At 45.1% G+C, this 25,204-nt stretch overlaps 1 protein-coding gene across 5 annotated transcripts in view; it reads right to left on the bottom strand.

The window, feature by feature from the left end:
* Positions 1-12,498: 12,498 nt before the first annotated feature.
* LOC132809452 (uncharacterized) overlaps positions 12,499-25,204 on the bottom strand; it is a 55,510-nt gene continuing 42,804 nt past the window's right edge. For 4 of the 5 annotated variants that reach the window (XM_060822563.1, XM_060822565.1, XM_060822566.1 and 1 more), the window contains 3 exons: positions 14,368-14,421; positions 14,228-14,272; positions 12,499-13,714 (listed from right to left, as the gene is read on the bottom strand). In XM_060822563.1, coding sequence (XP_060678546.1) covers positions 13,677-13,714; positions 14,228-14,272; positions 14,368-14,421 — 137 coding nt within the window. In that variant the 3' untranslated portion in view covers positions 12,499-13,676. The remainder of the gene's footprint in view (positions 13,715-14,227; positions 14,273-14,367; positions 14,422-25,204) is intronic. The other variant, XM_060822564.1, reaches the window with a different exon arrangement.

Below are 25,204 nucleotides of genomic sequence, written 5' to 3'. Positions count from 1 at the left end.
CAGATGTCTGATTGGATGTTTATAATCAATGAAGATTGGGCTTAGGTGGTAGATATTAATTAGATTACCTTATAGTTTGGGTATTGGTTTGCTCAGATAACAAATCTACATCCAGAACCTCAACCTGAACTACAAATTGACTCAAAACATGCTATTGCCTTTTAGTTTATCTGTGCTCAGTTTTGTTCTTCAGAATGAATTGTTAATTTTCATTAAAATTGTAGACTTGGTGTCCAAGATGTGTTCTTTGTTATGTCTCAGTCAGAATCATTCAGGAATTTTGAGGATCATTGACTGTTTTCTTTTCATTGTGTTGTGTATCCAGTGATAGTGAGGTGGGTTTGGTTTGGCTTGTTATCCCTGTTTCATAACATTCCAGAAAGGGATCTGATTGGTTTCTTTAGATTATTATCTGAGCAATGAAGATTAAAACTCCTTTCCTCAGTCACTGGCTCTAGATGGATTCTTGAACAATAACCATTTCTGATTTTCTGAATCGTCAGGCCCGTTCCTTGCTGTTTCGAACTGTTTATGGCCGGTCTGTATGGATCAAGGAAAAGAGTCCAGTCACACATCCCAAATGACTCCCATAGCTGGGCTGTTGAGGGGACCCTGAAGATCAGGTTTATGCTCTGGGGAAATGGGGTTCAATCCTCACCATGGCAAGATGTGGAATTTAATTAATAAATCTGGGATTGAAGCCTTGTTCTTCCTGATGGTGGCCATCTGAATTATCATCATTTCTTGCTCAAAAAAAACCCTGTTTCACTAATGTCCTTCAGGGAAACAAATCCACCATCTTTCCCTCATCTGCCCTCCAGGTGACTTCAGATCCCACTTCAAACTTCAGTGTGACCTTTGAGGACAGATTGAATGCAATGTGTCTGACTCTGTCCTTGTCTCTGAAATGGCCAAGCAAGCCTCTCAGTTCAAGGACAGTTAGGGATGGGGAACAAATACTGGCCTTGCCAGCGAGACCCACATGCCTTGATTGAATTTTAAAAATCTACCTTATCTGTTCTCACTCTCTGCTCAGTCCCTGCACCCTCTAACACCTGGCCCTGCTTCACTTCACTCTCTCTACCCTTATTTCCCTTTGACCCTCCCCTCGTAACCAATATCCCACCTGCTCCAATCTCATCTCTGCAAGTGTAGGAGGTCTGCTTTGTTGACGTTACCTTTGCCAAGTGTGTGCTTATGTGATGCTGCTGTATTGGAGCAGTTGATGAGCAGTTGTTAAATAATATATTATTTTGTTAAGTATTTTATGAAAGGTAAAGTAATGCCAATTCTTTTTCTCATTTGTATTTAAATTGTGGTGTCAGAATAAATTGAGTTTTGTTTAAAGGTGAATAGTTTGACCAATGGAATCACATCTCGAGTGCAATGCCTTGAACTTGCATTTAAACAAGAAAAAAGTTAGGATCAAAGCTATCTCCTTGATATGTTTTGAGGTGGTTTGATCTGGTCCATTACACTACACTTTGGATCTTCATATTTCCTGCAAGTACTGAAATTCTGTCCTGTCCACTTGAGTCCAGGTCATACACACAGCTCAAAAAGAGCCTTGTTTCAGCACACGTCCCTCCAGTCTGAAATACAAACACTCGCCGCAGGGAATCGAAAAATGACAAAGAGCGGTGGATGCTGGAAATCAGAAACAAAAACAGAAATTGCTGGTGAAACCCAGCCCAGCACCTTCTGCAGGTGGGGGACACAGAGTCAGCACATGCTCCAGGATGGTCTAATCTGGTTAGTGAATACTTTGGAACACACACAGTCACACCAACATCTGACATCTTTTCTCTCAGACAAAAAGGAAAGCATTTGCTTCCACAGGGGAAGGACATCGATATTCGTATCCTGGTAAAAGGAGTGACAGCCACATGTCTGTTCGGAGTTTCCTGTTTGTGAATGGTTCCCATTTCATATCCTCCCAACCCCTCAGTCACAGCAGCACTGTACCTGCGAGACCCTGATGGGATGAATAGCCCACTTCAGTTCCTGTGTCGTATGGTCTTCTTCCTGAACAACTCACTCAGCTCCATCACAACTGGCCTTCAAGAGCCACGCTGAGATGAAATAAAATAAAACTCAAAGTATCTGTTGTCGGCTTCACCATATAAAAACCCTCTCATTCACACAAATCACTCATTAAATCTACATCACATCAAGCACTGAAGACTTTATTCAACATTTTGTATATGTCTGTCTGGAGGCACCGGAGAGTTCACACGGGGAGAGACCTTATAAATATTCAGGATGGAGGCAATGCTGTAAACCTCCTGGAGAACTGATGTCCCATTAATGTGTGTTCACTGATGGGGATGATTCAGGAGACCATTCAAGTGTTCTCACTGTGGAACTGGGTTCAGGCGATCATCCCAGCTGACTGTACATCAGTGAGTTCACACTGGGGAGAGGCCGTTCACCCACACAGAGTATGGCAAGGGATACACTCAATCATCCCAGCTGCTGAGACACCAGCACATTCACTACATTAAGAAGCTTTTAAAAGTTCAGACTGTGGGAAAAGCAATAAATGTATTCACCATCGGATGATCCATCACCACGTTCGCACTGGGGAGAGACTGCTCTGGTGGTCTCACTGTGGGACAGGGTTCAGGCAATCATCTCACCTCACTGCACACCAACATGTTCATAATGGGGAGAGACCATTCACTTGCTCAGAGTGTTGGAGTGGATTCACTCACTATTGACGCACCAGTGGGTTCACTCTGATGAAAGACCCACCTCACAGCCACCAAATTAAAAGACATTTTGGACCGGTACATGGTTCGGAGAGGGTGAGAGAGATATGGGTCAAACACAGGAAAATGGGACTGGTTCAGTTGGGGAAAACTTACTGGAATGGACATGTTAGGCTCAAGCTGAAAAATGTGTTGCTGGAAAAGCGCAGCAACACATTATTTAGCTCTGATCTCCAGCATCTGCAGTCCTCACTTTCTCCATGTTAGGCTAAAGGGTCTGTTTCTGTGCTGTATGACTCTGTGACCCTAAGTACCAGTTAATTTTGTCCCAGAACATTGCATTTAATGTTCCTCTTTTCTATAATTACCCTCAGAGTGAAAGGGGTTGATGATGGGGTAAATGCTCCCCTCAGAGTAATTACCCTCACACTGAAGGGAAGGACGTTGGGGTAAATACTCCCCTCACAGTAATCACCACCACACTGCAGGGAAGGATGTTGGAGCAAATGCTCTCCTCCCAGTAATTACTCTCACACCGAAGGGAAGGATGTTGGGGTAAATGCTCCTCTCATAGTAATTACCCTCATACTGAAGGGAAGGATGTTGGGGTAACTGTATTTCTCCTCACACTGAACAGGCTGGAAAGGGAAGGCACAGGAGCAGAAAATGGTAAGTGACGATAATTGTTCTTCAGCATATTTTATATACTATTCCATTTTGTGATGAATCTAAATGTTTAAAAGTAATCCTCCTCAATAACAACAATTCTCCTTCAGTTCAAACAGCAAGACTCTCTGAGTTGCTTATTCAGACGTGAGTGAATCAGTCTTTCATTTCAACACCAGTTCTAATTTCCTCTCCCTTTTTCTCTGACACTCCACCTGCTCCCAGGCTCCAGGATCCCACTCTCCCATGTATTGGATAGAACCAGTTGGGGCTGTGTGATATAGTTCCTTGTTCCTGGCATCTCTAATGCTGTTCAGTCAGATCACTGGGGGTTGATCCCATGACTTCCAAGCCCCACCTCCTCATCCCAGTGCTCTAGCATTGGTCTGCCAACCTGCCCATCTTCATTGGGGTGTTGGTTTTCTGCACCAATCAGAAGGCAAACAGATTCTCCCCTATCCTATTAGATGGTACTTGACCGTCGGTCAACAGTTTGTCTCTCCCAGTATGTTTATCCCGGTCAGGAAGAGAATGAGGGAAAAGAGGATGTGAGGGCATCATGGCAAATTGGCTGGATGGTTAATCCAGAGAACCAGGTAATGTTCTGGGGAACTAGAATTGAATCATTCCACAGGGAATGGTGGAATTTATATACAAAACAATCTGGAATTAAGAGTCTAATAGTGACTACAAACTCATTACCACTTGTCAGGAAATACCCGTCTGGGTCAGTAATGTCCTTATGGACAGTAAATGCCATCCTTACAGGGACCGGCCTCCATGTGATTCCTGATGAGTTCCTGATGAAAGGCTTTTGCCTGCTTTTCAGATGCTGCCTGACCTGCTGTGCTTTTCCAGCACCACTCTCATCTTGACTCTAATCTCCAACATCTGCAGTACCCACTTCTGCCAACATGTAACTCCAGACCCACCGCGGTATGGTTAGGTTTTGGTTGCTCTCTGGGCAACTATGGATGGGCAATAAGTGCTGGCCTGGCCCGTGATACACCCATCCTATCAATTAATAAAATAAATGTACAATTGTTGAGGTAAATGTTCCCCTTTCAGGTAATTCCCCTCAAACTGAAATTATAATTCTGAGCTGCTCTGATTTCTGTTTATTACAGACTTTCAAAACAAATTATTCCAGGTGCTGACCTGGAGAAGGAAGAACAACGATCAGCATTCTGATCAGCACAAGGATCATCTCAGCAGGTCTTGTGAACAGAGGACCATTGAAACTGTTTCAAGTGGTTTCCCCCTCCCCAAAGACCAGAGCTTAGTTTGTGTGTGTGTGTCTGTGTGTGTGTCTGCATGTGGGTTCGTGCGTGTGTCTGTGTGTATGTTGGTGTGTGTGTGTGTGTCTGTGTATGTGTGTGTGTCTGTGTGTGGGGGTATGTGTGCGTGTGTCTGTGGGTGTGTATGTGTGTCTGTGTGTGTGGGTGTGTGTGATTCTGTGTGTGTGTGTGTGTGGGAGTGTGTGTGTGTGGGTGGGTGTGTGTGTCTGTGTGTGTGTATGTATATGTGTGTGTCTGTGTGTGTGTGTGTGTGTGTTTGTGTGTGTGTGTCTATGTGTGTGTGTCTGTGTGTGTTTTCTGACAAAAGGTCCTCTCCTACATGTTGTGTGACTCTATCACCATGCTAAATGCGACAGGTTTTAAACAGATCTAGCAACTCCTGCCTGCACATCCATGAGACACTGTGGGCCATCAGCAGCAGCAACATTGTACTCCAGCACACCTGTAACCTCATAGTCCGGCATCTCCCTCACTCAGCCATTACCATTTAGCCAGGGGATTACTTCAGGTTCACTGGAGAGTATAGGAGGGCATGTCACAAGCAGCAACAGCCACACCTAAAACTGAGGTGTTCGTCTGGAGAAGTGACCATACAGGTGTACTTGTGTACCAAACAGTACAAGCAGCAAGTGGTAGACGGACCTAAGCGATCCCACAACCAATGGGTTTCCATGAAGGGAGCTGACCAGGCTCTTTAAATTATTATCTGAGCGATGGAGATGGAAATCTCCTCAGTCCCTGACCCTGGATGGATTCTTGGACAATAACCATTTCCGATTCCCTGAATCATCTGGCTGAGTAATTGGCTCAGCCCGGTCCTTGCTGCCTCGAGCTGTTCACGGCCAGTCTGTCTGCTGCTTTGGTATGGGTCAAGGAAAACAGTCCAGTTGGGTGTCACACATCTCAAATGACTCCCAGTGGGGAACCTGAGGGTCGGGTTCATGCTCGGGGGAGAGGGGTTCAATTTTCACCATGGCAACTTGTAGAATTTACTTTTAATTATTAAATCTGGAAGCATAAACTCATCTCTGTGATGGTGACCATCTGAATTAACATCGATTGTTGTTTAAAGATAGAACCTGTTTCATTAATGTCCTTCAGGGAAGCAAATCTACCACCTTTACCCTATCGGCACAACAGGTGACTTCAAATCCTCATTTCAAACCTCAGTGTGTCCTTTTTGGAGCGATTGAATGCAATGTGTCTGACTCTGACCTGCTGCCCTCTGAAATGGCCAAGCAAGCCTCTCACTTCAAGGGTGTTCAGGGATGGGCAACAAACGCTGGCCTTGCCTGTGAGACCCACGTGCCTCGCAAGGATATGAAAACTACTGAATCTGTTCTCACCATCTTCTCATTCCCTGCACCCTCTAATATTTGCTCCTGCCTCACCTCAACTCTCTCCTACCTTCCAATATCCTCCCTGCTCCAATCACATTTCTCATGAATGTTTTGGATAGTCTGTGTGGTCCTACCCCGAATGAAACACATGACCAGAAGAAATTGGGGCAGGGGTAAACCATTCAGCCCCTCAAGCCTGCTCCAACATTCAGGAAGATCTTGGCTGATTTGTTTGTGCTTCGTATCCCACATCATGTCGTGTCTGAACTTCGGTGAGGTGGGAGTGGGGAGTATTGCGCCACATTCTGGATTTGGAGATGGAGATTCCACATTCACTGCCTAACCTCGGGAATTTCAGCTTGGTCAAAGCATCAGTTCAGTGGTCCCACAGTGGGAAGGAGTCTGTGCATTGCTCTGACTGAACAAGCCTGACGGTGCTGCCAATTCCACCACAGAGCAAGGCCTGACTGGACCTGAATCCTTCACTCTGATTTCTCTCCACAGATGCTGCCAGAGCTTTTCCAACTATTTGTTTTTGTTTCGGATTTCCAGGGTTTGTAGTTCCTTCAGCTTTTACCCCGGGGATGTTGTTGGTTTACACTTGGGTGAGATACAGCTGACACTCTGCAGGAAATGGTCAGTGTGTCCAGGCACCACCGCCTGACCAACTCTGCCCCCTTCCTCACAGCAGCCAGGCTGGCGAAGTGATTGTGGGGTGGCATTTCTCATGATTGTGCACGGATGAGTAAGAGACAAAAAACCTGAAGAGAACATCTGTCGTTTGAGTAATCCAGAAACCACATCCTGTGGATGCTGGAAATCAAAAAATAAAATCAGACAAAGCTGGAGAAACTCAGCAGCTCTAACAGCATCTGTGGAGAGAGACACGGAGTTAGCTTTGCAGGATTCGACTCAGATGATGAGCCTTGAGAAGGGTATCACTCTCTGGGTGTGTCCCCGTGTCGTTTCACTGTCCCTGCAGCTCCCTGACTGTTATTTGACGGGTTTCTGTGACTGACCCACCTTGTCTCGATCGCAGGTTATTGAAGAAGATGGAGCTCTGGTGAGGTGGGAGTGCAAAGTGATTAAAACTGAGACCTTTGCTGAGTACAGAACATTCAGCATCGGAGAAGGGATAGTAAATGTCCAACAAGAGGTGGAGGTAGGACAATGGGGAGAGACAAGTGGGACAGTGGGTGGAGGAAGGTTCCAGAGGGGTGGGGGTAACTCTGAATTGTTGCAGCTTGTGTTATTGCCTGAAAGGAAGAGAAAAAGTTTCATGTTATCTGTTGAACGAGCCAGAGAATGATGTCGAACCTGGGGCTGTGGACAGCTTTGAGACAGTGTGAACGGATGCTGATGGAGAGAGAGGTCAAGAGTGTGTATACGATGGCACATAGCACTGTGTGGGTCTCAGGGTGTGGTGAGAGCAGCTGCCTGAGGAGTGATGGACATCATGGAGAGAGCTGTGATCCTGGGTGGATTCAAAACACAAAGGATGAAACTCATTCACTATTTGTGTCAACAAATGACTCCATCCCCTCCCACCAATCCCTCTCATCCCTGTAGCCTCGGTGCTAACACATGCTGTCTGACTACCAGCCTTTGGCCTTATCGAGAGTAGTGGGGACAAGGGAGGAGAGCAGAACTGAGCCAGAACCAGATCAGTTATGGTCTTAATGAATTGTGGATAAAACTCGATGGGCCATAGGGCTTGCCCCTGCTGTGAAGTACGATGTACATATCTTCTTTAAATTGAAGCAGATGAGGTTCAAAGTTACTGGCTGTGTGGTTTGGGAATTGGCTTTGGGCCAGGAAGCAGAGCGCTGTGGTCTGTGGTTTTATTTCAGACGGGAGGGAAGTGTGCAGCACTGGTGATATAATTCTCTTCTTGATCTTTGTGAATGATCTGCACTCAGGGATACAGGACAAACTCCAATGTTTGCAGATGAAACAAAATTCAAAAACCCAGTGAAGAGTGAGGAAAGTGCTGACAGGCTCTGGGGCATATAGGCTGGTGAAATGGCCAGCCAAATGAAAGTTAACACTGGGAAGAGTGAAGTGACACATCATGATAGGAAGAACAAAGAGGGGTGCGATAAATGGTGTAAATAACAAACTTAGCATGGCGTTGCAAAAGATGGACAATGATTAAAGCATGCTGGGAAATCAAACCCAGCCTTGACTAAAGTGACTGTGCTAATCCACACGCTGCAGGATCCAGACAGGCTACAGCTGCTCACAGACGGTTTACAAACAAACCTGACAGCTACAGACCCTGCAATACACACCTGAAGCTGGACTTGAATGGGACAATGGAATGTCACCCTCGGGACAATTGGGAGCAGGGAGTAATTCAATCGACATGGAGGTGCCCAGTACCCTTATTTGGAGGAGGCTACTGGCTGAGATATTCCTGATGAAGGGCTTTTGCCCAAATTGTCGATTTTCCTACTCCTCAGATGCTGCCTGACCTGCTGTGCTTTTCCAGCACCACTCTGATCTAAACTCTAGTTTCCAGCATCTGCAGGCCTCACTTTTGCCTCATACAATATGTACACGACCGACTTGTGTAAACAGAAACAAAGGAGGAGCACATTCAGCTCCGAGGTGAATTACTCGATCTGTTACACAGGCTAGGATTGCAAAATTAATCTGAAAAAGACACAAATTCTACAGCCTAGGGTCACATCCTTGTGAATGATAATCACCCACAGGAAAAGGGAAATAGACTAAAAGCGATTAGAGACCATAGAACGACTCCCACTCCCCCGAGATGGTCGTGCACTTTGATCCTTCCTTGGGTTAGTGGGATAGTGCAGAAACCACATTGATGGGTTCACCATCAAAGCAGCCCCAGTCTCAGAGTTACTGATAAAGGACGCTGCCTGGAATTGGACACCTCAACACACAGAGGAGTAACTGAGTTACAACACGCCCTCACAACAGCTCCTGCCTGACTAGTTCCCAACCCTGATTTACCATACGCCCTCGAAGCTGCAGCCACAGACCAGACGATAGCTGCTGTTCCACTGCAAGAGTGACACGGTAGGCAAGGGCCAGGGGCTTATGTCTCCAGGGTCCTACAGCCCGTGGAGCAAGGGCTTTCCATGTGGGAATGGCACCACCACACAGTCTTTTGGGCAGGCCAATACTTTGACTACATTATTGGTTTAAACCCACTGACCATACTGACTGAACATACACCAAACCAGCTCCTGCTGGACAGCCCAATCAAAGATGGCTCAGTGAGACAGATTCGAGCCACACAATGAACTCCACTGCTTCAGAGTCGGGACATCACGGTCAAACGTACCAAGGTGCCTAGCTTCCTAGCTGATGGCCTGAATTATGGAGGAGACCCACATGACTGCCAAATCATAGCCACAAAACACCCCACTGGCACTTTTCTGACCCAAACAGCTGGGAAAACGGTTAGGGATGAGACAAGAGAATAACCAAGCAGACACAGCCATCGGAATTTATGTAGGTGGAGCCTCCACTGGACAGGATGGCATGTGGATCACCGGCTGTGGGATACACATGACCAACACTCAGGGACAGCTATTGTTTCAATTAGCCAACTCAGTGCCCAGGCTGTGGAACTAACAGCTGTGGCTTATGTAGTTAGCCACTCCAACCTGTTCCTCCACCCACAGATATATTTTCCAACAGTATGTGTGTGTGCAACAACCTCACTGAATTCTTACCACTCTGGGAAGCAAAGGTTTAATTTCTCCCAATGGGAAATCACTACCAACAGCCTCCTTTATTACAGTATGGACTGCAGTCTGCCCGTGGAAGGCAATACAGTATAATTAAAGTTAAACACCACCACAAGACATCCCAGAAGGTAACTACAGAGCAGGTGAATTCTCCATAAAATGTTGCTCATGTTGGAAAATTGTGGCAGTTACCTATAGGTGAGCAGGCCAATGCAGTTACTGTAAGTCAGACTAACGTAGAAGACCTTCGACAAGAGCAACATCGTGATGACCCGTTAAAACAGATTGTGGCAGGGATTTATCCAGATGCCTAAGCTATGTGGAAAGATTCCCTGCAAGTACATGATGGGTTAGTCGAAAAGGCAGGAGTATATGTAGTCCTGACTCAGGACAGGAACCACATTATTTACTAATTCCATGATGGCATGGGCACCAGGGAATCGAGGCTGTGACAGAACACTTGAAGAACTGTGTTGGCACACACGTCCAGTGGAAGGGCCCTGGACAAACCTCCAAGTTGACTCTATAGGTGCCCTGCCTCCATGTGAAAACAGATACACCTACATCCATGACATCATCGACACTTTTACAAAACGGATCGATGCATTTCCCATTGGGGCAAACACAGTGAGAACAACAGGCCAGATCCTCACACAACAGGTGTTCACGAGGTGGGGTTTACCCTGCAGTATCGAGTCAGATCAGGGAACCCCATTTCACCAGCCAAGTAATGCAAAATGTGATGACCATGTTTGGTATCAAACAGGAATTCCACATCACTTACCACCCCCAATCCAGTGGGATCACAGGCAGAATGAACCGCAGACTGAATGTGCAACAGAATAACAAAACCTAGGAGACAGTGCTTCCATTTGTCCTCATGGTGAGGAGATACCACCCAACTCAGATACTTAACGGTATCCCCACACCATGGACAGAAGACTCACTCAGAACAGACTCACTCAGACTGTCAGGCAGCAGTTCCTGATGACTCCAAAAGGGGGAGTGACAGTATACCAACAGGGACACCCAGAGCAGGCGAGCTCAGACTCCCAGACGGTAATTCCAGATGTCTCCAATAGGGGGCATGGCAAGGCCCATGTCTGGGAACCCAGAGAATTACAGATTAAACAAAACTAATGCAAACTTCCAGGTGGCAATTCCATCTTTCTCCAATAGGGGGACGGATAGCACACCAACAGGAGAACAGGGAGGATTTGATACAGACACCCCAGAGACAGAGGATTCAGACTCTCTGTTTGGTGTCTCTTTGACAAATGCACTGATTCAATGATCCAAGTGATGAAACAACTCCTGATAGCCACTCAAGGGAAGGTGCAACTGTTTCTGGTGATCAAAACTCTCATGCAGCTCACACCTCTTCCAGCTTTATTCCTCTGCACGCTGAGGAATTTAACCAAGTTATAATTCTTCAATTTTCTGCTCATTGGATAGAATCTCCAAGTCAGATTCTTCATGGTACCCTCACCTTCATCTCTATGACCCACATTTAAACTGGTCTCTGTCAGTCAGGCCAGCTTCACTTTCGTTTATATTTCAATGATTGATCTCTTGCAAGCCCCGACACATTCACTCGTCTTTGAAACATTGGTCTTCATGACCACCTTGTCTCAGATTTTGTTTTTCTCCTAACCACATCATGGTCAGGTCATTTAAACAGTCCTAACCTCTACCGCTAGAAACCAAGGTTGGAGCCTAATAGGCCTCTAACCCCAATCTAACATTCCACCTGGGATTCACATTACCATGTTCTGTTTTTGTTTAAAAAAAAAGTGGAGGAGGGGGAGGTCATCTACATCCTGAGCATATCCATTGTATTGTGTCAAAACAGTTCAGCTATTAAACAAGGATAACAACAGATCTCTCCCCAGGGTAACCACGGACCACAAGCAAGAGCTATTTCATCACATCAAATAATCCAGGATGCACTTATCAATTCATTGCCGCTTTCAGTGGTTGGGATAGTTTGTTTGTTTTTATTTGTAAAATATTTAAGCTCACCTATTAATACAAGCACTTGAGAATTCTTTGTTCAGTTAAGTAGTTTAGACCAGTGTAGACATCCTGTGGTTACCCCCCTGTTGTGCACTCTGTGTGGTAGGGTACTTGAAACTGACCCTTTAAGGCAAGTCCCCAATGACTCTGCTTCCACCATCACAGCTGGCAATGCATTCCATACATTCACAACTCTCTGCATAAAGAACCTGCCTCTGACGTCTCCTTTATACCTTCCTCCTAATATCTTCAAACTATGACCCCTCGTACCAGTCAATCCTGCCCAGGGGAAAATTCTCTGGCTATTGCCTCTATCTATTCCTCTCATTATTCTGTACACCTTGATCAGGTCTCATCTTCTTCCTCCTCTCCAGAGAGAAAAGTCCGAATTTATTCAATCTTTCTTCATAAGGCCAGCTCTCCAGTCCAGGCAGCATCCTGGTAAACCTCCTTTGCACCCTCTCCCAACTCTCTGTATCTTTACTATAGCAGGGCGACCAGAACTGGACACAATATTCCAAGTGAGGTCTATTACATATGGATGGATACTGTTCTGCCTCACTGAGGTAGCATGTTTAAAATCAAGTTGCATTATTCCCTGAGTTGTCACAAAAGTTAGTTTTTATAGAAGTCCATAACATTCTCCTGAGTTTTAGACTAAAGATGACAGAAGGCACAGACTAGGTTTCTGGATTTCACAAGGATTACTATTTATCACACATAAATAGACTCTAATTCCACAGAAAAATGATGGACCATTGAGCTATAACAACATGAGTTAAAACTCTAAGATGCTCATGAACCAAGTCCCCTTAAAAGCAAGCACATATTGTACACACACAGAAACACACACACGCGCGTGCACACACACACACGCGTGTGTGTGCACACACAGACACAGACACACAGACAGAAACTAAAGTGGAAGGAACACACAGAAAACAGTTTCGCCAATCCCTGTTTGCAGGATCCGCTGAGATGATTCTTGTGCTGATCAGAATGCTGCTTCTCCAGATGCTGTCACTGGTTTACTAGAGATACAGTGTGTGGCTTATAAAAGGTCTGACTTACTCATTAAAGGTCAGAACTTACTGCAACTGCTGAAGGAAAAGACAATCAGCTGGTTATCCTCAGATTTAAAGTAGCTTTTCCTGCCGGGAACAGAGCTGATTAGATTAGATTAGATTACTTACAGTGTGGAAACAGGCCCTTCGGCCCAACAAGTCCACACCGACCCGCCGAAGCGCAACCCACCCATTCCCCTACATTTACCCCTTATCTAACACTACGGGCAATTTAGCATGGCCAATTCACCTGACCCGCACATCTTTTGGACTGTGGGAGGAAACCGGAGTACCCGAAGGAAACCCACGCAGACACGGGGAGAACGTGCAAACTCCACACAGTCTGTCGCCTGAGTCGGGAATTGAACCCGAGTCTCTGGCGCTGTGAGGCAGCAGTGCTAACCACTGTGCCACCGTGCCGCCTACTGTGCCACTGTGCTACAGATGATGAACAGTTCCTCAGAAAGTGGAGGTCGGATGGCTTCTCCCTGTCATGTTCATATCCACAAATTGTTCAATTATCTGGGAACCAATCACATAGTTGTTTCTGGCTGAATCGCCACTTGTCCATGTCTCCAGTTCGTCTGCACCTTCTTCTGCTGCTGTCTGACCCAGCAGCTGTGTAAACAACACTTACAATGAGTGTCAGGTTACTTGCTTTCAAAAGTGTGCAGTATCCCATAAACACTTAAAAATACACTAAGAAAAAAAGGTACAATTTTTTTTTTAAAATTAAAAAACACTTTTGAAGAATAATAATGCCAAGTTTCTGAGCTGGTAAGTTCCATGACATTCCTTGAATTTGATCTGAGAAACAATGCAACCTCAGTTACACAGGTTCAGTTCTTATTCGCTCCTAATGAGTCTTCACCACAGCTGCATAGGTTACATCCGCTAGAAAGAGACAGAAATCAGAGCTGATGATAATTATAAATTCAGTTTAAAAGTAAATACAGGAAAGGGGCATATTTACCCAAATATCAGTCCCATCACTATCAGAGTAGTTACAGGAAAGGGAAATATTTACTCCATCAGTTGTACATTTCCCCCTCATTCTCTTTATGACGTTCACAAATACATTGGGAGAGACAAGCTTTTTGAGAGACAGTCAAGTGTCATCCAATGGGATCGTGGAGAGACTGTTTGCTTTCTGATTGGTGGAGTAAAGGAACATCCTAATGAAGATGAACAGACCGACGGGCCAATGACAACAGCATCCTGGTGAGGGAATGGGGCTTTAAGGTCATGTGATCAAATCTCCATAATAGCGCCACCCAAAGTTGGGGTCTCAAATAACAAGGAAATGGATCACCCAGGCCCAACTAGCACTGTCCCACACATCGGAGAATGGGCTTCAGGGATTGGGATAGGAGAAAGAATTAGGATTAGGATTCGGAAAGGACAAACCTGACTCACTCTCTTCTGAATCAGCAACCCGGAGAGTCTTGCCACCTTGAAATGAAAGAGAATAGTCTGTTAGTGAGGAGGATGTATTTTAAATGTTTAGAAATACCACGATGTGGGAAAAAAAGTATGTAGCTGGTTACCTTTTCTGTTGCTGTCAAACACGATGCTGGCATAGGTACAGGAGTCAGGCTGAGCTGTAATACAAACAGGATTCACTCTGAAACTGCCTTACTGCATTCGCTTTCTGACTCGAGAATCAAAGAATCATACAGAATCATGGATTCACATCACAGCTTTACCATTGGAAAATGTTCAATGAACTGCAGGAGAATCAGACATCAAACCATATTCCGAGTTATTTGGACAGGTGGTGTTCCAACACGCATGTCTTAAGGAGTGACTTAAGAGGGGGAAGGAGAGTTGGAGAGGTTTAGACAGGAATTCTCACAGTCTTGGAGATTGAAAATTAGACCCCAGTGATGTTACTATTCCAGTCCGGTGAAACCACCACCACACATCTCTCTCTAATGAGTGTAGTATAGAATGGTGCTGGAAAAGCACAGCAGGTCAGGCAGCATCCGAGGATCAGGAAAATCGACATTTCAGGCAAAAGCCCTTCATCACTCTAATCTAGACTCTGATCTCCAGAACCTGCAGTCCTCACGTTTGCCCAGCTTTTCCTCTCTAATGAGAGAAAAGCCTGATGCCCTCTGGGACTATGGTGAGTTTACATTTACAGGAAGGGATATGGAGGAGCCAGATTTGGAAATACTGTGAGTTTATGAGGATGACAGACCCAATGCCGTGGAAGAATTTGAACGTGAGAAGGATAATCTTTAATTTTATTTCTTTTTCAATTCATGAGCAGTTCTGGGCACCACACCTTGGGAAGGATATTCTGACCTGAGAAAGAGTGTGGTGCAGAATGATGACATCAGGTCTCACAGAGTTAAATTACAAGGTGTGGGATCACAAATTATGTTTGTATCCTGTTACACTGGAAGGTGTGGGATGATTTGATTGAAGTTCTCAAGAAAAGAAGAGCATAAACGATCTTTCCACTTTCTCCATCTCGGGAAGTCTCAGATGCCTTCCCATGGGTTTCCTGATTCCATGATTCCCAAGGAGAAAGTGAGGACTGCAGATGCTGGAGATCAGAGCTGAAAATGTGTTGCTGGAAAAGCGCAGCAGGTCAGGCAGCATCCAAGGAGCAGGAGAATCAACGTTTCGGGCGTTTCATTCAATCATTTCAGCTCCATGATTCCCAACCCTATCCTAGGGTTTCCAATTTTCCCACAGTCCCATGGGTCAGGTTACAAACCCTGCACCCAGCACTCTGAGCCAATCCCCTCCATTGCAGAGGGAAACACATCCTGCTCCTCCACAATGTACATCCAGTCGGTCCATGATTTTAAAGAATCACGGTTCACAGTGTCTCAGAGATATTGGGGATCACAGTTTACATGAGGGAACTTATTGGGAGTTAAATTCAAAGTGTGCCTCTTGCTAAGGCATACCTTTTATGCTCCCCCTTCCACAACCCACTTACCATCCCCTCACCATGCTAAGATGTGGCACTTTGATGCCTATTGCCAGGTATTTCAAGTGAATAATACTTTCCTGGAGATATTTTTCAAACACCTTGATTAGAGATATTATTACACACCTCTGGATCAAGTGGGACTTCACGGAGACCTCCTGGCTTTGAAGGAGGGACATTACCACTGTACCACAAGACCCCTAATGGTCTTAATCATAGAGTAATAGAGATGTAGAGCACAGTAAAAGGCTCTTTGGCCCATTGAGTCCATGCTGGTCAAAACCAACCATCTACCCTTTCCAATTCTATTATCGAGCAGTTGCCCAATGCCTTATACATCGAAATTGCAAGTGCACACCTAAACAGGTCTTAAACATTATGAGGGTTTCATGTCTGTGTCACCCTTAAAAGCAATGACTTCCAGATTGCCGCCATCCTCTGAGTGAAAAGGTTTCCCTCACATCTCCGATAAACCTCTAACATTCATCAAAGATCCTGAGACATCACCTTCCCAACCCACGACCGCATCCAGCTAAACATTCAGTGGCAGCAGATCAATGGGAACACCACCACCTGCAAATTCCCTCCAAGGCACTCACCATCCTGGCTTGGAAATATATCATCACTCTTTCACTCGTGTTCGGTCACAATCCTGGAATTCACTCCCTAAAGGCATTATGGGTCAACCTCCAGCACGTGGACTGTAACGGTTTAAGAAGGCATCTCATCGCCATCTTCTCAAGAGATCAACAAGGGATGGGCAATGAATGCTGGCCAGCCAGTGACATGCATGTTTCATGATTGAATAAAAACAATCGCCCTGCCCCGTACCTTAAATTAATGCCCCATGGTCACTGATCTCCTCTCAATCTCCTCCTCTCTGGAGAAAACAATCTATCCAAATTCTCTTCAGAATTGAAACTCTCTAGCCCAGGGAACATCCTGGCAAATCTGCTCTTTACCCTCTCCAGATCCCTCCCATAATGTGGATTCCTGAACTTCACATAATTCTCTAGCTGTGACCTAACCAATTTTTCATACAGTTCCAGCATAACCTCACTGCTCTGTATTAAGTCCTATTGCTCATTATGTCTTACTTTGCTTTTTCTGTCCTGCCCAAGTGTATCACCTCACCCTTATCCATGTTGAATACTGTTTGCTACTGATCAGTCTATCTGACCAGCCCGTATAGATCCTCTTGTTGTCTAAGGCTATCCTCCTCAATATTTATTACCCCAACTATTTGTTTATCATCTGGGACCATATTAATCAACCCTTCTTCATTCAAGTCTAAATCATTTATGACAAACCACAAATAGCAAGGGCCCCAACAGTGACCCCTGTGGGATCCTCCAGGACACACACTTCCAGTCACAAAAATGCCCCTCGACCATCACCCTCTGTTTCCTGCCAGTCAGAAAATTATGCATCCAATTTACCCCAAATTACCTTGGATCCCATGAGCTCTCACCTTTGCTATCGTTCTCCCATGTGGAACCTGGTCAAAAGTTTTGCCGAAATCCAAGAAGACACAAGAACATCAGAAATAGGAGCAGGAGAGGGCTATCTGACCCCTTGAGGAGAATGTGAGGACTGCGGATGCTGGAGATTAGAGTCGAAGAGTGTGGAGCTGGAAAAGCACAGCTGGTCAGGCAGCATCTGAGATGCAGGAGAGTCGTCATTTCGAGAAGCCTTCCATTAGGAAGAAAGATCCTTCCTGATGAAGGGCTTATACTCGAAACGTCAATTCTCCTGCACCGCAGATGCTACCTATCTGGCCCCTCGAGCCTGCTCCATCATTCAGTAAGATCTCTTTTAAAATCTATCTCCCTTTGCATTAAAAAGATGCATCAAATTCTACACATCTGCACATGCTGGAGAGTCAGAGTTAAACAGTGTGGCACTGGAAAAGCACAGCAGCTCAGGCAGCAACTGAGGAGCAGGAGGGACAATGTTTTGGACACTAGCCGTTCACCAACCTGATCTGCCACATGTTTTGACACAGAGTTTAGACTGACTAGCCTGACGTTTCCTGGTTTATCCCTTGTTCACTTCTTGAGGTACCACACTGGCTGTCCTCCTGTCCTCCAGCACCTCTCCTGCAGCTGGAGAAGAATGGAAAGTTATTTCCAAAGCCCCTGCTATTTTCTCCCCTGCCTCACTCAACAACCTGAGATACATTTCATCCTGCCCTGGAGATTTATCTACTTTTTGCTGCCCATACCACTCAGCAGTTCCTCTCTCTGTTAATTTCTTTAATCTTATCACAGACTATCTCCCCGATTTCTACACCAAAATCATCCCTCTCACGTCTGAACACCAACATAAAGTTGTCAATTACAGCTTGGGTTCATATATCCTCTGGGTTCAAGTTTCAATTACAACCATGGTCCTTGTTGTCTTTTTACCATGAATATTCCTTTAAATATTTTGGATGCTTCTTTATATTACCTGTCAGTATACTTTCATATTTCCTTTGAGCACTCCGAATCTCCACTTTAATTTCCCACTTGGACATTTTATAATCCTCCAGAAATTGCTACTGTTTTGAATTCTCAGAATCTGCCATAAGCCTCCCTTTTCCCTTCATCCAATGCTGTGTATTCCTCAGTATTCAAGGTTCACTGGATTTGTTGGTCCCACCCTTTAGCCCTGTACCCTCCTTATTTCCTTCTTCAATGCATCCCATTGCATACCTGGTCTGGCCTACATGTGACTCCAGTCCCACAAAAGGACACTGCTGTAAGGTACAGTAATTGTTGAAGAATGGGAGGGGCTGTCAGTGAGCAGATTTATACAGGGCTACAAGGTGCCACATGCTCAAAGAGGAAGCCAATGTCATCAGGAAGTGATGGAAAGCAGCAGCCAGTCTCAAAGATTGCACTGCAGCAAGTCTGCATTTAGAAACATTGTACAGGATGGTTTTCCATTTACTTTGGTAAATGGAGGGTACGGAAACAGATATTTTAATATAAAGACACAGAGATTTGCCTCCTCTGACTCATTGAGGTGAGGAAGCAAATTGTTGGGAGCTTGTACAGAATCCTTGGATTCTGTTTAGTCCTAGGACAGGTCCCAGAGCACTGGAGAAGAGCCACCATTGTTCCTTTGTTTGAGGGCAACAGGGATAATACAGGAACTTACAGGCTGGTGAGCCTTACGTCCGTGGTAGGGAAAATATTGGAGAAGATTCTTAATGATTGGCTTTCCACAATTTGAAAAAATATCTTCTTATTAACACGAGGCAACATGGTTTTGTGCAGGAAGGTCATGTCACAGAAACTTGATTCAGCCTTTTGAGCAAGTTTCATGATTGACAACGACAGGGTGATAGATATTGTCCACAGGGACTTTCGTAAGGCCTTGGACAAAGTTTTTCATGACAGGCTGATACTGAAATTGAAGTCACATGGATCTGCGGAGAGGTGGTAAGATGGATGCAGAATTGGCTTAGTCATAGAAGACAGAGAGTAGTGGTGGAAGAGTGTTTTTCTGACTGGAAATCTGTGACCATTCGTGATCCACAGGAGTCAGTGTTGGGGCCCCTGTTAGTTCACAACATTTATAAATATTTTGGAGAATATTGTAGGTGGGATGATTAGTAAGTTTGCAGATGACACAAAGATTGAAGGAGCTTTGGATAGTGAGGAAGATTGCCAGAGGATACAGCAGGACATATAAAGGCTGTCAACTTGGGCACAGAAATGGCTGCTGTAATTTAATTTTGAGAGACATGTGGTGATGCATAAGGTCTAATGCAAGAGGGAAGTATACAGTAAATGGTACAACCCTTAGAAGCATTGAAGAGATCTAGGGTAGCTTACTCACTCCTGGTTCAGTCCTTCTTTCACTCCTGCTGCAGGCCTTCCCTCACTCCTGGTTCAGTCCTTCCTTCACTCCTGCTGCAGGCCTCCCCTCACTCCTGGTTCAGGCCTTCCTTCACTCCTGGTGTGGCCCTCCCTTAATTCCTGACATCTCACTGCAATTATATCGATCTTTGGTGAGATCCCATCTGGAATGTGGTGAACGGATCGGATTTCCATATCAACAAAAAGATTCCCTTGTTACAGAGTGAGAGTCATACACTGTCGTGAACCAGGGAATACAGTCTCAGAATGAGGGATAGGTGGTTGGAACTGAGATGAGGGGGAATTTATCGTTTTGAAGTAGTTAATCTTGGGAATTCTCTCATCAGAGAGCTGTGGAAGCTTAACCATTGAGTATGTTCATGAATGAGATTGATAGATTTCCCGGCATTAAAAGCATTGAGGGGTAACGGGATGGTGCAGGAAAGTGGTGTTGAACTACAAGCTCAGACATGATCCTCTTAAATGGTGGAGCATCTTGTCCTTAGTGGAGAACATCCTGATACACATTCTCCTGACCCTCCCACTTCCTATGGCTGTGGGAATCCTCCCAAAGACACACTACAGCTTTAAACCTTCCAATGGAATCACCAACATGACCTTTGTTGTCAGACAAATCCAAGTAAAATGTCAAAAACAACACCAGGAACTCTGTATTACATTTCTCAACCTGATCACAGCAGATGACTCAGTAAATCACTTGCTGAGACATACTCTTAAAATTTGGAATGTCCAGAAACTTCTTCCAAATTCTGCAACTGCTTTGGGATGACTTGACATCTTCAGGAACGGATGGCTTCAAGGAACAGGACCAGAGTAAAGCAATGCTGTGTGATAGCTCCATATTATCTATAATCTACCAAACAGCAGCTTTGACCTCTGGTGTCAGGATTAAACACGGCCCAGATAGAAATCTCTCAACCTCAGTCTCATCCATGCCAATAATAAAATGACCACAACAGACCCACATAAGATGCAGTACGCACTGCTAACATCACTGTTGTTTTCACATTCTGCACCCAACTAGCAAGCCACCCTTGATCTCTTCAATGCTGCAAACAAGGGACTTGGTCAATGCTTGAGTGTTGCTAAACCAAAACACAAATCACTGGTCAGTTCAATATTCTACCTCTTGTATATGCTAAGACTCCGGGATACATTTAGCACTCTCAGTAGCTTGGGAGGCACCTCCCTCCAAAGGGTGCCCAGGGCTGACATCACTGGCTCTGCCCATCATTGCCAGTCTCAGTCCAGCCCATAGGTGACCACGAGGGCACTCTGCTTCTCAATGCCCATTGGGGAAGAGATCCAACACTGGGTCAGCTGAGACAGCTCAACCTTCCAGAAACTATGGCAGTGACTGTTTGACAACAAAGCTCTCCACAAGGCAGCAAAAAGTCCTTGCTTTCATCATCAGTCGGTGTAAATGTTGGGAGACTCACAATGCCACTGGGGAGGGAATTCCAGGATTGTGACCCAGTGACAGTGAGCGAACGACAATATATTTCCATGTCGGTACAGAGTGGGTGGCTTGGAAGGGAACTTGGAGCTGGTGGTGATCCCGTGTAACTGCAGTAACAAACAGGAATGCAGTGACTGCATCCTCACGGTCAGGAAACTGAACAGTGTTTGGACACATTCCCTGTTCTTCCAAAGACACAAACTTCAAAAGCTTTTGCCTCTGTATTTTTGAAATCATTTCATTGTTTGTGTGTGTTTGGGACTTCTTCAATTCATTAACCAACTACTGCAGCTTGTGAACATTTGGTCATCTTGCAGGATGTTTTATAATGTTTCAATTCACAATCACCTTGTTAAATACAAATCGTTCTGAGTCTCAGAGGTCATTAAGGGGTGCCACGGTGGCACAGTGGTCAGCACTGCTGCCTCACAGCACCAGGGACTCAGGTTCAATTCCCACCTCGGGCAACTGTCTGTGTGGAGTTTGCACATTCTTCCCATGTCTGTGTGGGTTTCCTCCAGGTGCTCCAATGTCCTCCCACAGTCCAAAGATGTGCAGGGTAGCGAATTGGCCATGCTAACTTGCCCATAGTGTTTGGTGAAGGGGTAAATGTAGGGGAATGGGTCTGGGTGAGTTGCTCTTTGGAGGGTCGGTGTGGACTGGGTGGGCCGAAAGGCCTGTTTCCACACTGTAAGCAATTTAATCTAATTAACTGTTCCAGTCTCTGACAGGTACAGATCAGAGTTAACTCTGTTATGTCACACGTGTCTCTTATGGAATGCCACTCCAGTGTGGCAGCAAAACAGGAAATATTGTCTTCCCGTTGTACTGCATTATACATAACAGGAGGAGACCACTCAGCCCCCTGTGCCTGGGCTGGCCCTTTGAAAAACCTATTGAAATTAGTCACACACCCCGTGTCCTTTCCTGGGTCTGCTGCATTGAGTCAGTCATGTGACCTCTGGTTCTTTCATCACCACCTTTACCTGGATCCATTTACTAACTGACTGTCCTGCCTTTGGAAACAGTTGCTCATGACTTGCTTTCGAAAGACTCTTCTTGAATTGGCACAGCCCAATCAAATCTCCCCTGAATCTTCTCTGTTGTAAAGACAACACCAGTTCCTCCAAAGAACTGAAGTCTCTCTTCTCTGGAACCATTTGATTCATCTGCTTTGTACAAAAACATCTTCCTTAAAGGATAGTGCACAGAATTGGTCATGTGTCTGCAGCTGGGTTCAAACTGATGTTTTGGAAATGTCCATCCTTGCTTTTCTACTCCATGTGGCATTCAATAAAAACAAACATTTCTTTTGCCTATTTTAATCCATTTCATTAAACCTCCAAGCTTCAAAGATTTCTCAATGTGCATTTCTGCTAACTTTCTGTTCCTGTAACCATTGTAAAATTACACCATTTATCACACCTCTCTTTGTTCTTCCTATCATGATGTGTCACTTCAGCCTTCCCAGTGTTAACTTTCATTTGGCTGGCCATTTCACCAGCCTATATGCCCCAGAGCCTGTCAGCACTTTCCTCACTCTTCACTGAGGTTTTGAATTTTGTGACATCTGCAAACATTGGAGTTTGTCCTGTATCCCTGAGTGTAGATCACTCACAAAGATCAAGAAGAGAATTATATCACCAGTGCTGCACACTTCCCTCCCGTCTGAAATAAAACCACAGACCACAGCGCTCTGCTTCCTGGCCCAAAGCCAATTCCCAAACCACACAGCCAGTAACTTTGAACCTCATCTGCTTCAATTTCAAGAAGATATGTACATCGAACTTCACAGCAGGGGCAAGCCCTATGGCCCATTGAGTTTTCTCCACAATTCATTAAGACCATAACTGATCTGGTTCTGGCTCAGTTCCGCTCTCCTACCCTGTTCCCACTACTCTCGATAAGGCCAAAGGCTGGTAGTCAGACAGCATGTGTTAGCACCGAGGCTATAGGGATGAGAGGGATTGGTGGGAGGGAACGGAGTCATTAGTTGACACAAACAGTGAAAGAGTTTCATCCTTTGTGCTTTGAATCCACCCAGGATCACAGCTCTCTCCATGATGTCCATCACTCCTCAGACAGCTGCTCTCACCACATCCTGAGACCCACACTCAGTGCTATGTGCCATCATATGCACATCTTGACCTCTCTCTCTATCCGCACCCCTTCACACTGTCTCAAAGCTGTCCTGAGCCCCAGTTCGACTTAATTCTCCGGCTCATTCACCCGATACCATGTACCCCCACCCCTCTGGAAACTTCCTCCACCCACTGTCCCACTTGTCTCTCCCCATTCTCCTACCTCCACCTCTTGTTGGACATTCACTATCCTTTCTCCGATGCTGAATGTTCTGTACTCAGCAAAGGTCTCAGTTTTAATCACTTTGCACTCCCACCTCACCGAGGTTCAGACACGACATGATGTTGATCTCTTCTTCCATTGCCTTTGCCTCTGTGCCCATTTCTTTGGACAGGAGTCCTCTGTCCATCCCACAGACCCCTTTCACCCACCTCCAACTCTCTTCCTCCACCTGGACCTCTCCCTCTGGCCTTTAAGCCGCACTTGTCCCATTCATTGAGAACTGACACTGGTCTTTGTATTTCTCTGCCCTCCTCCATTCACTCCTCTCTCCCACTGAACTGAAAACTCTCAGGCTGTTCTGTCCACACCAGTCACTCATCCCATCTCAGATCTAGACAAAAGCTCAAAACCACCAAGGTGCAGCCATTTCCCTGTTCTGTTGCTGTCAATCTTGGCACAGAAGCTGGAACTGTCCTGATCTGTAACACAAACAGGAATGATAAGGGGATATTTATTGGTAGGTGTGTTGTTAGGTATCAGCAACAGCTCAGTGGACACCACATACCCCTCGGAGTTAGAAGGCTGTGGGTTCAATTCCCCCTTTCCAGTGGCTACAACGTAAGATCAATGCTGAGACTTCGGAGCAGTTCGAATGGAGCGCTGCAATGTCTAAAGTGTTATCTTGTGGCTGAGATGTTAAAGGTTGCACTGGCCTGCTTTCTCAGGTGGATGTGAACAATTCCACATGCATTATTTCAATGAAGAACAGAGGAGCTCTCTACAGTGTCCTTGTCACTCATCCCTCAACCCAGATCATTGTGTCCTCACCATCACTCATCCCTCAGGCTACATCATGAAAATACACAGGCTAACTGATTGAACACAGTGCTGTTTGTGGGACATTACTCTTCACAAACTGGTTGTTGCATTTCTCATTACAAGAATGAAAATAAATGCATTTATGCCTAACTTTTCATGATCTCAGGGCACTGAATAACCCCTTACAGCAGATGAAGCTCTATTTTTATGTTTGCAGTCAACTAATTTCTTACTGCAAGCTGCCACAAACCACAATGTGATCATGATGTCATCATCTGGTTAAAGCACTGAACAGGAGAGTTGGATTCGCCTGTACTGATCACAGAGTACAGACATTGGGCAGGGCAGACACACGAAACACAGGGAAAAAGTAGAGAAATATGTGAATGGAGAACCACTGCAGAATTCTAACATGTGGTGGGAATCAGGTCACAAAGGTAGGTACAATCTTACACCATGGATTCAGGAAGGTTAATAAAATGCTCTCCTTGAATAAAAGAGGAATTGGATATAAATGTAAACATGTTATTTTAGATATACAAGGCAGTTCTGAGATCACATCTCAAATGCTGTACACAATGAAGGATATTGGTGCTGGCTCAAAGGAGGTTTCTGAGATTGAGAAGGAGGTTGTCTCATGAGGAGAGGGAGGACAGGCTGGGTTTGTTTCCCCTGAAGTTTAGAATAATGAGGGGCTGTGAGAATGTAAACTTCAGAACTTTGGTAATGATTCAGAGCTTAAATGAATCAATAATGACTTTTTTCTGAAATGCAGTGGTACTAGGGACAAGTAGAAACTGTAATCAAGGAATTAAAAGCAAATGTTAATTAGCCATCCCTGAGAAGAAGGAGTCAATGCAACATCAAGGATCTGTTCTGGGTAGACAGGAAAGAGTTAACACTGAATGTAACAAGGAATAAGGGAGCTACTCCTGATAAGAAGGCAAGCTACAGACTAAATGACTCAAGAAGAGTAATCAATGTTG

Source organism: Hemiscyllium ocellatum, unplaced genomic scaffold (genome assembly GCF_020745735.1).
Source record: "Hemiscyllium ocellatum isolate sHemOce1 unplaced genomic scaffold, sHemOce1.pat.X.cur. scaffold_1237_pat_ctg1, whole genome shotgun sequence".
Lineage (NCBI taxonomy): Eukaryota > Metazoa > Chordata > Chondrichthyes > Orectolobiformes > Hemiscylliidae > Hemiscyllium > Hemiscyllium ocellatum.
This window is presented reverse-complemented; position numbering and strand designations above follow the sequence as displayed.